General features: G+C 41.6%; 1 protein-coding gene across 5 annotated transcripts in view; it reads left to right on the top strand.

Annotated features, from left to right (window-relative positions):
- Positions 1-13583, top strand: part of DHTKD1 (dehydrogenase E1 and transketolase domain containing 1) — a 45753-nt gene extending 32170 nt beyond the window's left edge. For 3 of the 5 annotated variants that reach the window (XM_070800723.1, XM_019972911.2, XM_019972909.2), the window contains 7 exons: positions 323-473; positions 2206-2312; positions 4229-4393; positions 7945-8027; positions 8569-8738; positions 10395-10480; positions 11566-13583. In XM_070800723.1, the coding sequence (XP_070656824.1) occupies positions 323-473; positions 2206-2312; positions 4229-4393; positions 7945-8027; positions 8569-8738; positions 10395-10480; positions 11566-11670 (867 nt within the window). In that variant the 3' untranslated portion in view covers positions 11671-13583. The remainder of the gene's footprint in view (positions 1-322; positions 474-2205; positions 2313-4228; positions 4394-7944; positions 8028-8568; positions 8739-10394; positions 10481-11565) is intronic. The other 2 variants (XM_070800722.1, XM_070800724.1) reach the window with 2 other exon arrangements.
- Positions 13584-14008: the final 425 nt, after the last annotated feature.

Genomic DNA, 14008 nt, shown 5'->3' with positions numbered 1-14008 from the left:
AGTTTATTGAATTATCCTTTAAGGTACAATTAGTGGCGTATCATCTTTTTTCCCTACTCTAGCAATTTGTCTGAGAGCATGGGGTTTACTGATATTCAATATTTTAAAAAAATACACTTGTCCAAAGCAAGATTCCAGGGAATTACTTAAAGGACACGCAACTCATATTTTCTTTAAATTAGTCTAAAATCCCCATCTTGATCAGTTATCTAGATTGGTGATCTAGATACCGAAATGTCTAGTATTTCCCCTACCCAATCAATGTCTTTTATTGATTTGTGATTTGATATATGGTATCAGTTAACTTTGAATATTGCGCTAGGTCAGCAACAGCCCACTGTCGGAAGAGGCCGTCCTGGGATTTGAGTATGGGATGAGCATTGAGAGCCCTAACCTGCTGCCCCTCTGGGAGGCTCAGTTTGGCGATTTCTTCAATGGCGCCCAGATCATCTTTGACACGTTCATCTCTGGAGGTTGGTGTCTGGTGGACGCATCACACCAGCTGCATGGGTACAAGCGTATGGAATGGGGACATAGCTGTGGCCACAGCGTCCCTTGCCCCACTACCTGAGGGCCCATCCTGTCATCCACTGGGGCATAGCAGCTGTCATACAGTTCAATATGCTGTTGGGAAGAGCACATAAGCCTCTGAGAGCAGAAAGGCTGTGTCTCCCGGGGAGCGTGCTTGGCTCTAGGGAATGGTGCCTATACTTGCCCCACTCCTAAGAGGTCTGATTTTCAGGTCTGCTCTTGGTGTGTGTTGAGTAACTACAGCATGAATAACAAGCAGGCAGTGGTGACACAGTGAGGACTTGTGATTAGAATGAATGTGTGTGTCAGTTGCTCATTCATGTCCGACTCTTGTGACCCCGTGGACACCCCACTAGGCTCCTCTGTCCATGGGATTCTCCAGGCAAGAAAACTGGAGTGGCTTGCCATTCCCTTCTCCAGGGGATCTTCCCAACCCAGGGATTGAATCTGGGTCTCCTGCATTGCAGGTGGACTCTACTATCTGAGCCACCAGGGAAGCGTGATTAGAATGAATGACGGTCTTGAAAAGCTGCTCCCCACAGCCCAGGGTCACACAAGTATCTCAGAGTTGGAAGTTGTGCATCTTACTAGGTTTAATCATCACTTACAAAAGCAGTGCCCGCTCATTGTAGAGATTCCAAGTATATTAAGTGCAAGTCTGAGTCTCCCCCGAGACCCTCCCCCCATTTTCTGGGGGAACCACTTATGGATTTTGTGTGCACACCTCAGGCCCTTCTCATGGTTGCTTCTCTGTAACTTTGTGGTCCTGACGAAGAAAAGAGGCTTGAGGAGACTGGACTTTGCCATGTCCAGAGACTCTTCTAAACAGCCTGCTTCTCTTGTTTTGGATCTCGGATTCTACGGCTCAGTAGTTGTGGCACATGGGCTTAGTTGCCCTGAGGCATGTGGAATCTTCTGGACCAGGGATTGAACCCTTGTCCTCTGCATTGGAAGGGGGATTGTTAACCACTGGACTATAGAGAAAGTCACTACGTTTTTTTTTTTACCTGGCAATCTGCATTGAGCAAGTGTATCCATATCATTTTTCCAATGGCATTTGCTCACTTCTTGTCTCTGTGTCACATTTTGGTACTTGCCATATTTTAAGCTTTTGCATTATTAGTATATTTGGGATGGTGATTTGTGATCAGTGATCTTTGATGTCACTGTTGTGAAAAGACTGATTGCTGAAGGCTCAGATGATGGTTAGCAGTTTTTAGCAAGAAGTTTCTTTTGATTAAGGTATGTGCATGGTTTTTTCAGTCACGGTGCTCTTGCACATTTGCTAGACTGTGGTTTAGTGTAAATATGAATTTTACACACAGTGGGAAACCAAACAACTCATGCGACTCAATTTACTTCAGAGTCCTGGGCTGGAACCTGCAATATCTTGGAGGTTTGTCTGTATTTTCCTCCTAAGGAGAAAGCACGTGCATTGAAAATGCTTTTGAGGGGGTCCAGCAGCAGGAAATGGCAACCCACTCCAGTGTTCTTGCCTGGAGAATCCCAGGGACGGGGGAGCCTGGTGGCCTGCCGTCTATGGGGTCGCACAGAGTCAGACACGACTGAAGCGACTCAGCAGCAGCAGCAAACTAACAGGTGTCTTCCTGCCCAGTCACCTAGGGTGGTCTGGCACCTGCATTGCAGGTTCTCACGCCCACCGCTGCTTTACAGGCGAGGCCAAGTGGCTCCTCCAGAGCGGCATTGTGGTCCTCCTTCCCCACGGGTACGACGGGGCTGGACCGGAGCACTCATCTTGTCGAATAGAGCGTTTCTTGCAGGTATGTCCACTGCCTTCTAGATTCCAAGGAATGTTTCCCCTGCTTCCTAGGTGCTCTGAAATAGAACTGCCTCCTGCAGACACTCCTGAATGTGAACCTTGGACTGTAATAAGACATCGTAGTATTTGAATGAAACAGATCTAATGCAATGTCAGTCAATATTTCTTGGAATACAATGCTTCAAGCATGTTAGTATCATGATTTCATGGCAGTGAAAGTTCTTCTTATGCAGCAAATATCAGTAGCTTCTGAGTCAAGCTGATCATTGGAATCATCTAAGGAGCCTTTTATAAACAGAGATACAGGGACCAAGGGCTTCCCAGGTGGCTCAGTGGTAAAGAATCTTCCTGCCAATGCAGGAGCCACAAGAGATGAAGGTTCTGTCCCTAAGCTGGGAAGACCCTCTGGTAGAGGAAATGGCAACCCACTCCAGTATTCTTGCCTGGAAAATCCCATGGACAGAGCTGCCTGGTGGGCTGCAGTCCATGGGGTTGCAAAGAGTCAGATGTGACTGAGTGACTGAGCACACACACAGGCATTAGGACCAAGCTGAGATCTAAGAAGTGATAGTATTTTTATAAAATGATTCATGACTGTTAAAAATTTGAAGTAACAACCCAGAAATTACCATTATCTTTTGGTAAGAATCATTACCAATGCCACTTAATGCATATTACTTCCTAATATTTTATTATAAAAAATTTCAAGCATAAAGAAAAGGTGGAAAAATTTTACAGAGAATATTCATATGCCCACTTGCTACATTCTGCCATTAATGTTTTATTTTAATGTTTTATCATGTATCTATTCATCCGTCATTCCTCTATCTGTAAATCCATGTAATTTTTGCATGTATTTGAAAGTAAATGAAGATGTCAGTACACATCGCCCTAAGTATGTGCATATCAGTAATTATTTTAGCATGCATGCAGATAAAATATATATAAAGGTGATAGGTAGATAAAGCAGTAGATAGATAAATGCATATAACTGTTTGGTTGGTAAAGACAGATAAATAATTTCATAAAAATTAGATTACAGAAATAAATTGCAAGTAAATTAAAAGAATTGAGTGTGAAATACAAAACTGTAATTTTTCAAAGAAGTTTAGGAAATGAATACGCAAAAGATACAATTTGGGAGTCATCAGTTTTGTTTTTGTTTTTGGGCATGCAGCCCAGCTTGTAGGATTTTAGTTACCTGACCAGGGATCAAACCCAGGCCCTAGCAGTGAAAGCACCCAGTACTAACTGATAAACTGCCAGGGAATTCCTCTCCACTGCTTCTTGACTGGGGTTAGAAGACATGCCTCCACTTTCTGTCCCAGCAGAGTCTTCTGAGAGTTCCTTCCTCATCCTCAGCATTTCAACCTTGTTAGCTGTTTTTATTCTTGTCTATAAAACAAACTATCCTTGCATTTATTTCATCAGGAGAGTGAGATTCAGACAGTGCATCCTTCCAACATATTCACTCCACAGGCATCAAAGTCTGTATTTTTCAAAAAGTCCCTTCCAGATACTTCTTTTTAAAATTTTAATTATTTTTGGCCATGCCACACAGCTTGTGGGATATTAGTACCCCAAGCAGGGATTGAACCTGTGCCCTAAACAGTGAAAGCACTGAGTCCTGACCACTGGATCATCAGGGATTTCCCCCTCTTAAGATGCTTCTTGCAGCCCACCGTGTTTGGAAAGAACCACGTTAGAACACACAGACTCGGCAGATGGGAGCCATCAGGCCTCTCCTGGTGAATTCTTCATGGGTCATACATTTACCTTCTGGTCTTCTTCTGTGAGGAAGAGACACATCTCCTCTCCATCTCGTGGAGATGCCTGGTTTCCCTTAGCATAGCCTGTGCCCTTGGGATGGAGTGAGCTGACTTGACTGTCGGCTCCTTCCTCTCACTTCCCTCCCAGATGTGTGACAGCACAGAGGAGGGTGTGGATGGGGACACCGTGAACATGTGCGTGGCTCACCCCACCACGCCCGCCCAGTACTTCCACCTGCTCCGGAGACAGATGATTCGGAACTTCAGGAAGCCCCTCATCCTTGTTTCTCCGAAGACACTGCTCAGACTCCCTGTAAGTAGAAAAAGCTGAAAGCTGGTTTGTCAGTCTTTCTCCTCTGGCCATATTTTCCCCTGCATTTCCCTCTCTTGTATATCTGGTTACAGTTCTAAATAATAGAAGTGTCTCTTTAGTTTTAGTTGGCCATGCTGCTGTGTCTCTCTTTTTTTAACCTTTCAAGAATAACTAGAAATCCAGGTCGCTTGCAGTTTCATTGTTGTGAAGGACAGGCATAGCAGATATTATCACCCTGGAATCCCAGCCTGAGCAGAAATAATCTTTTAGAAAACATTTCAAAGTCCAAATGGTGTCAGCACTGCTATGTTTATAGTCACAAGTTGGGAATTTAAAGTACTTTGATGAAAACAAGTGGTTTTATTCATTGGTTTTGTGTGTGTGTGTGTGTTTGTGTGTGTAGCAGAGTTTTATTAAAGTGAAAAGGGACAGAGAAAGGTTCTGACATAGACATCAGAAGGGGGATGGAGAGTGCCCCCTTACTGACTTTTATTTAGACTTTTTTGGTGAAATGATTTATCACAGGTAGACTCCCTTTCGAACATTGCAACAATATAAATTATCTACTTCCTGGCTTCACAAGGGTACATTTTCTCTTGATTTACCCTAAGTGTTAAGCGCACAAATGGTTTTTAAATCACACAAATATGCTAGTTTTCAAGGGGCAGAATTCCTGTGGTCATGTATGGATGTGAGAGTTGGACTGTGAAGAAGGCTGAGCGCTGAAGAATTGATGCTTTTGAACTGTGGTGTTGGAGAAGACTCTTGAGAGTCCCTTGGACTGCAAGAGATCCAACCAGTCCATTCTGAAGGAGATCTGCCCTGGGATTTCTTTGGAAGGACTGATGCTGAAGCTGAAACTCCAGTACTTTGGCCACCTCATGCGAAGAGTTGACTCATTGGAAAAGACTCTGATGCTGGGAGGGATTGGGGGCAGGAGGAGAAGGGGACGACAGAGGATGAGATAGCTGGATGGCATCACTGACTCGATGGACGTGAGTCTGAGTGAACTCTGGGAATTGGTGATGGACAGGGAGGCCTGGCGTGCTGCAATTCATGGGGTCGCGAAGAGTCAGACACGACTGAGCGACTGAACTGAACTGAAGCATGTATTTATCCCATCTGCTATCATTTTTTTCAGTTTTGTATGAGAGTCTGAATTAGAATCAAATGTTCATGTTTATTGGGATGCCATTGGTGAGGTGGACTGTGTCGTTCAGGACTTGGCTGTATGAGACTGTTGTGTGCTTCTCACCAAGGTCAGAGAGTGTGTGTTTGGAAGTGATGGGTGTTGAGAGAAGCTGCCAGGGATTTGGCTTCACAGTTGTCTTTTTCGGTGGTTTCCAGCATTTGGAGGGGAGTGAGGTGACCCTTGGTCTCACTGTTGGTTGTGGGCACTGGAGCTCTCCCAGAGTGAGCACCCGCTTGTGTGTGGAGCTCCAGACACCTCACCTGTCCCAGCTCAGCCTCAGGGGTCAATAATGAGGGAATGCTTCTCAGCTTCTTTCACCAATGGCAGCAGTTCATTTGTTTGGTCTACTTGTTCTCTCTGAGAACAACCCTGTGTGTTTTGAGGTGGCTTAAGGAACATCACAGAACATTTGAGACAAGTGAATGCAATCCCTTTCTTTCTTCCATTTTTTGCTTGTTTGGTTTTTGGCCATTACATGTGGCATGCAACATCTTAGTTCTCTGACTAGGGATTGAAACTGAGCCCCCTGCTTTGGGATCACATGGTCTTAACCGCTGGACCGCCAGGGAAGTCCCTTTATGCTGTCTTTCTGATGGGGCTCTCTTGACACTGATATTTGAAATATCAATGTGAAAGGGGCCACGTCAAAATGTAAAGTTACTATAGTTTATTTCTAAGAATTATATACATCTGTGATTCTTGAACCCAACTTTCATTGTATCCCTAAGGTTGTCATCTGCTCCCTCTCTCATACCTAAAAGGAGACTAATGATATTAAATATATTTTATATATATATATATATTATTAGGTATTGAGTGAACTGTTAAAAGTTTTACTGAGAATTTCTTTTGCTGTTTGAAATTGAGAATAAGAATTCATTTTCTGGCCCTAATGCTCCACCCCTCTCCCCAGGTCTAATATACAGTTTATTAAACAAATAAGTGAAGCCTTCCTTGGGGAATTTAAAAAATACCAACAGCTAGTCTATAGATTTTAAAATGAAAAACTATGCTTATTAAGTCATCAAATATCTTCATTAGACACGTAAGTCCTTTTGTTAGTGGAAAGTCAGCAGTACCAGTACTGAAATCTGATTTCTTCCTGAAAATTGGTACAGTGATCTAGCAGAATATAATATACACAGCCAACCCTCTCCATGCATGGCCTACTCAGAGGTGACTTGCCATGTGGCAGACATGACTCAGAGGTACACCTGTCAAGTGGTACCAAAACCCCACACCAGTTTGGTACATGACTCTGAACTCCAGTTCCTTTTCATTCCTGCTATAGGAAGTGGGGACTGACAAAGGACTCTGGTTCAGAAAGGAGAAAGATTGCCTCCTGTTATGTAGCCAGAGTGTCCCCTTTAGGGTTTCCCAGGTAATGCTAGTGGTAAAGAACCCACTTGCCAAGGACGGAGACTTAAGAGACTTGGGTTCAATCCCTGGGTCAGGAAGATCCCCTGGAGGATGGCATGGCAACCCACTCCACTGTTCTTGCCTGGAGAATCCCATAGACAGAAGAGCCTAGTGGGCTACAGTCCATTAGGGTCACAGAGTTGGACACAACTGAGGTACTTAGCAATAGCTAATATAATTTTTTTAGATTATATCACAATATTCCAGCATTTAGATGGCTGTCCCCAATGACCTCAACTAAATGTCATATACTCAGCTGGGACTAGACTATAAGGAAACTAACTTAGATGACAGCAGAAGAGATCAAATCCTTCACCTTGGGCTTCATCAGTTTTCTACTTTAAGTTCTTTATAAGTATTTATTTTGGGATCTTGGTTCCCTGACCAGGGATTGAAACCCAGGCCCTTGGCACTGAAAGTGCTGAGTCCTAACCACAGGACCGCCAGGCAATTCCCAACAAGTATATATTTAAATTGAGCTCAGTAATAAAATTTCTTTTCACAATATCCATATATTGTTCTGATTGATGTTTATGTTTATAAATTATCATCAAAATCCTAAAGACAGAAATAATTGCACTACCTTAGCTATGCTGGCTTACAATACAAATTCTATATAGTGTTTCTGATTCCCACAGATTAAGGCAGATTTTTAATTGATAATCCAGTTGAGTCATCAAACAAATTCTAATTGTTAAAATTTTATCATGGCACCAGACAAAAAGGTAATAGTCTGTAACTTCAGAGAAACAATTTTACCTTGAAGTATGCAGAACAGATACTTTTGAGAAAGATACTATGTTTATCAGTACATATGTTTACTTATAGCCCCAGGAGAGAATTTTGACACTAGTTCTTGGAAAGATCCCTTGTAAGTAAAAGCATCTTCAACTCCTGTCCATTGGTTGATAGATTTGTGTCTTTTTCTCCCCCTCCTTAGGCAGCTGTATCAACTCTTCAGGAAATGGCACCAGGAACAACATTCAAACCGGTCATTGGAGATTCATCTGTGGATCCAAAAAAGTAATCTGAAGTGGAGCTCTATTTTCATACTCAGCAGTGGATTTGTGACGAGTGGGAGAACTCGTTCGTGTTAAGTGAACCAAATGACCCTAATCTCTATTCTGAAACATAAGTCCTTTAAGTCTATGGTGTAGGAGTTAGATTATACACACAAGAGTGAATTTTGGAGTATATGTTACTAAAGGTTTCCCACTGCATAGCATGACTGAACCCCACTACAGCACCCCCACTGCTTCAGAGGCAAAGCATTTTAATCTCTGTGGTCCCTCCTTTCTTCTGCTACAATTCTTACCTTAAAAAAAAAAATTATTTAAAAATTTATTTTGGCTTCTCAGGTCTTAGTTGCAGCACACGGGATCTTTAGTTTCAGCAGACGAACTCTTAGTTGCCACATGTGAGACCTAGTTCCCTGGCCAGGGGTGGAACCTGGTCCCCTGCATTGGGAGCATGGAGTCTCAGCACTGGACCACCAGGGTAATCCCTACAATTCTTATTTTAAGATACTTCTCCCCCACCCAATTGTCCCTTTTCTGCCCAACAGGGTTAAGAGTCTGGTGTTCTGCTGTGGCAAACATTTCTATGCCCTGATGAAGCAAAGAGAATCTTTGGAGGCCAGGAAGCATGACTTTGCCATCATCCGAATAGAAGAACTCTGTCCTTTCCCACTGGATTCGCTGCAGCAAGAGATGAGCAAATACAAACACGTTAGAGGTAAAGAGTCCTTCTTGTTCAGCTCTTTGTTTTTAAGGTACCTGAAATGTATTTGGAATATCTCAAATGAAAAACTGGTACAGGGGAAGTGAGAGTTACTAGAAAGTTACCTCTCATGGAATCTGGAGATGTGAAAATAGGTCAGCTAAAGCCAATGTCTCCATGTCTTTTCTGGTGTCCCTTTCACTCTCCCTCCCTCTCATATGACATCTAATTTCTTGAGTTTGGAAGAATGTGTACTGTCAATGCTATACTATCATTTATGATAAATCCAGTATGATTGTAAAAGAAAGGCCTTTTCAGCAAGTGGGGCTGGAATAATTGGATATCTATATGCACCCACACAGAAATTAACTCAAAGTAGATCACAGACCTAAATGTAAATTTCTAAATGTAAATATAAAATTTCTAGAATAAAATGGATGAAAATTTTTATGACCTTGGGTTAGGCAAAAAGTTCTTAGACATAATACCAAAAGCACGTTCCAGAAAAGAAAAACTGGATTTTACCAAAATGAAAAACTTCTGCACTGTGAAAGGCACTGCAAAGAATATAAAAAAGACAAGCTGAAAGCTAGGAGAAAATATTTTTAAGTATACGTATCTGACAAAGGAGTCTCCAGAATGTTTCAAGAGCTCTGAAAACTCAACAGTGAGAAAACGTATAATCCAGTTTTTCAAAAGGTGCAAAAGAATTGAACTGGCATTTTACCAAAGAACCACATGGCAAATAACCATATGAAAGGATCCTCAACATAATCAGTGATAGAGAAATGCAAATTAAGCTAAAGTGAGATATGACTACATACCAATTCAAATAACTAAAAGGGAAACAAAACAATATGAAGGACTGATAATGATGCAGGACAACTGGTACCCTCAATCACTGCTGGGGGGGATACAGACTGGTCCATCCAGTCACTCTGGAAAACAGTTTGTCAGTTTCTCATGCAGTTACACACAGAGTTACTGTACCACCCAGCAGTCCCACTCCTAGGTATTTACCCAAGAGAAAGGAAAAATCCGTGTGTGAATGTCAATAGAAAGCTCTATTCATAATTTCCCCAAACTGGAAATGATTCGAACATCCTTCAATTGGTGAAGGATGTGCATCCCTACAATATCTTAATCCTCAGCAATGAAAGAGAGTGAACTATTGCGGTTGGCAAAATCACCGATGGATTTTGCTAATTCATGGAAGCCAGACCCAAAAGGCTGGCTGTGTGATTCCATTTATCTGCTTGATCTGGAAAAGGCAGAACTTTGTGGATAGAGAAAAGATCAGTGATTGCTGGAGGCTAGGGGTGGGAGGAAGAGTTGAGTATAAAGGACAGAATGAGGGGATATTTGGGATTGAGAGGATTGTTCTATATCATTGTGGTGATGTGGTGATGGTGATGGATATATGACTATGCATTTCTCAAAAAAAAAAAGATAACACTGTGCCATATTAGAAAGGTATGTATTGAGGATATATGTGTGTGTTTGTATGTATGTGCATATATATATGTATATGTATGTATATATACATATATAGATAGCATGTATGGTATGTGTATGTATGTGCACACACATACATATTGTGTGTTTTTGTGTGTGTAGTATGTTGTATATACATTTACGCGCTGTACTGAGATGAAATTTCTTCTATTATAGATGTTATCTGGAGTCAAGAGGAGCCTCAGAACATGGGTCCTTGGTTTTTTGTTTCTCCAAGGTTTGAGAAGCAGCTGGCCTGCAAGGTAACAGCTCTTCCTTGCAGTGTTTTGTGTGTGTCCCATTTCCTCTGGAGTGCCAACAAATAGGTTTATCCCCTATTATCAGTCCAAAGTTCTATAAAGATAAACTAAAATATAAAATCTAGTTTTAGGCTCCTCTTTCAGACTAAACTTCTGAGTGTTCAGCAAGTTGTGTATGTGTACCTACTAGTATTATGTTAAAAAAACAAAACAAAAACATTGATTATACTCAAAAAGGTAGAAGACCTACCTGTTGGCTACCTTTCTCATTAGCCTACTCAGCATTCTTGTCCCAAAGATTAGTAACCAAGCCCCAGGGGAGAAGAGCCATGAGCTGGCTTGTTTTACAATAACACTTATTCCAGGCCCACCTGCAAGGCTGGTAAACATCAAAGGCCAAGTTCTTAGTTATGCTTTAGGAAGATAAACCCAAGAGAAGAACAATCATGCTTGCTTCTGTTTGTCTTTCTATTCTGCTTTGTTTAGAACTCAAGTTACTTGATATCAGCTTCAGTTCAGTTCAGTCGCTCAGTCATGTCCCACTCTTTGCAACCCCATGAACTGTAGCACGTCAGGCCTCCCTGTCCATCACCAACTCCTGGAGTTTACCGAAACTCAAGTCCATTGAGTCAGTGATGCCATCTAACCATCTCATCCTCTGCCGTCCCCTTCTCCTCCTGCCCTCAATCTTTCCCAGCAACAGGATCTTTTCAAATGAGTCAGCTCTTGGCATCAGGTGGCCAAAGTACTGGAGTTTCAGCTTCAACATCAGATACCAGCTTACGAGGCTCCAATCATTTTCACCTGTGAATAGTTCTAAATTAGAAAACCCTACAGCTAAAACCAAGTAACAGTTACCTAAGAACAGGACAAATTCCTGAATGTGTTTCATCTTATCATGCCTGGAATTTAGTTTTCAGTTGTGACATAGATCTCCCTGTAATCTAGTTTATGTCACTCATTACTTTCTAAAAGGGTGATTTATGGTTAAACAACTTAAGAGAAATACAGTCGTGTCCCTGGGCAAGCTAAGCAGAGGTCTGATCAAGTTCAAATGTCATTTTATTTCTTTTCTGTTTCCACAATAGCTCCGTCTTGTGAGCCGACCCGCGTTGCCTGTACCGGCTGTGGGAATCGGCACCATTCACCTACAGCAGCATGAAGAAATCCTCACTAAGACCTTCAACCCATGACGTCCTTTGAAGAAACACTACTTCCTTATAAGAAAACTGCCATAAAAAGAAAGGCTTGTCTCCTCCACTCGCTAGGTACCATGAAAAGATTGTATTCCTAGAAGACATTGAGACTGATGAGGGTGGAGGAGAGGTAAATCTAGAATACATGGAACAGCCAAAGGAATTGTTCTTTGAGACATGAATCCCACAAGTCACTTTCCTGCTTAAATGTGCCATATGTTAGTTATATTGTTTTAGATCAGAGTGAGTTGTAGAACTGGGTCCTGAACCAGATGTCTTTAGACTTTCCTCTTTCTAATTAACTGTATGTACCCAGGAAAAGTTCTTGAGCATGAATTTATTGCTTCAAGAATCCCATGGACAGAGGAGCCTGGGGGGTTACAGTCCATAGGGTCACAAAGAGTCTGACATGGCTGAAGTGATTTGCAGTTTTCTTTTTTGGGGTTGATCAGGTCACTATTGAAACACAAAACACATGCCAGGGGAAGTCCAAGGACAGCTCTGGAACAGGGGAAGAACCCAACAGTTCCCTATACACGTACACCCAGGCATATAGTGTGAGCCAGGGTCCCACTGCTGTATTTCCTCCAGATTTTCTTAATGTGTGTCACTTTCATGAATCTTCCCTTCTTTATTCAAAGTCCTTGAGTACCTATATTTTAATTTTATGTCATCTCTGGTGCTGCTTTCCAGCTACTGTGAAAAATGTTTTATCAAACACTATAGCAAAGCTGTATTATTCCTGATTTGTGTTCTTCAGGAACACTATTTTACCCATTATCCTTAAGTATTGGTCCTATTAAATATAAACCTCTGGGTGTAGGATCCTTAGCACATTATTATTGAATTGTAGCTACAGTGAAATTGATTGGTGGTATACTTTGCCATAGTATCTTTTTTGTCCCTCTTAATCTTGCCGCAATACCTTAATATTTTTAATTAACTCTGGGCGGTGTCTGATATGGGGATTTCAGCCACTGGTTGATCAGCCTCACCTCTAAAAGTCCCTGCTGTCATATGATGTATATTTGTGGCACTTAAGGATCACTTTGATAGCAGGAACTTCCCAGTGTTAGGTGCTTCAGGGACTTCTAGAGATCACCAATCTATTGCCTTATTCGGAAATTGTGCTTAGTACTGGAGAGTATAACTAAACATCAGCAAACTTCCTAGCTTTATATGGCTTGGTGCTGCAGAAACCACCATATACCATTCTTGTGCCATAATACTGTTTTCTCAGAAATGGGAGAGTACCTGAGGCCCTGGAATACCCTCTCCACTTTTACTGGCAACTGTCAGTGTCTTTTAGAATCAATGTGTAGGTTGTTCAAGCCACAGCAGTAGATTAGTGATTCACATCATAAATCATGTAACTTAGTACCATGAATGTCAACCAATAAAACCACAAGGATCTATTTAATAAGAATGGTTATCAATGTTGTATATTCAACTAGAAAAAAAATAAAAGCACAGGGTCATCTTTTTTTCAGATCTCTTGATTTCTTGAGTTAAAATATTTCAAAAGTCTAAGCACAAAATTAGATGGAAGACTAGTTTTTTTAATTTAGATCTTTCCAAATGTCTTAACTTTACACCTCCTAAGTCTGTTTCTTGTTAATCTCCAAGTTGAGCCATGAGATATATCTTCTATATCTTAACCTTCTTACTCTCAATTATCACTGCAACATGCATCATTATTTTGAATTACCTTGCAGGAAGGGACTGTTAGTTCTCCGTAGCAAGATGCCAAACCAGTTAATTTTGGAAGACTTTTTATTAAAGTATATTGCTTTAGCATTGCTCCCCTGCATCTTCTCTGACTCATATGAAGAACCAGCTATAATGGAACAAAAATAAGAAATGATCCTGAAAGAGTAGAATGGTGTTTCCTCAATAAATAGTTTATTGAACACCTGTTGCAATATGGCGTTTTTCTTGACATTAGAAACACTTGCAAGTTAAAGATAAACCGTGTTGTTCATTGTCCTCGTTAAGAAGTAGGAGGAACTAAAATTTGGGTTAGCAGATTGCTAAGATTATCTGCTTTCCTTTACACTATGCAGTCCACGAAGGGACAAAAGAGACTAGACAAGGCAGACAAGGATCTGGGGCGGGGGTGTGGGGGTGGGGGCGCTATCCAGTGGTTAAAACTCCGCATTCCAAGGCAGGGGGCGATGTTCCATGTATGGTTGGGGAATTGAGATCCCTCAAGCTGCTCAGGAAGGCCATAGTAGAAGAGTGAAAAGTTCACAAGTTCTATTAACTACAGACAAATTTCTGAAAACGTCCCAGCAGTTCCAGTAAGATGGAAGCAAAATAAAGTTTTTTTGGGTCA

The sequence above is a fragment of the Bos indicus genome, chromosome 13 (assembly GCF_029378745.1).
Source record: "Bos indicus isolate NIAB-ARS_2022 breed Sahiwal x Tharparkar chromosome 13, NIAB-ARS_B.indTharparkar_mat_pri_1.0, whole genome shotgun sequence".
NCBI lineage: Eukaryota > Metazoa > Chordata > Mammalia > Artiodactyla > Bovidae > Bos > Bos indicus.
Note: the sequence above shows the minus strand (reverse complement) of the source record. Positions and strands in the feature narration are given on the sequence as shown.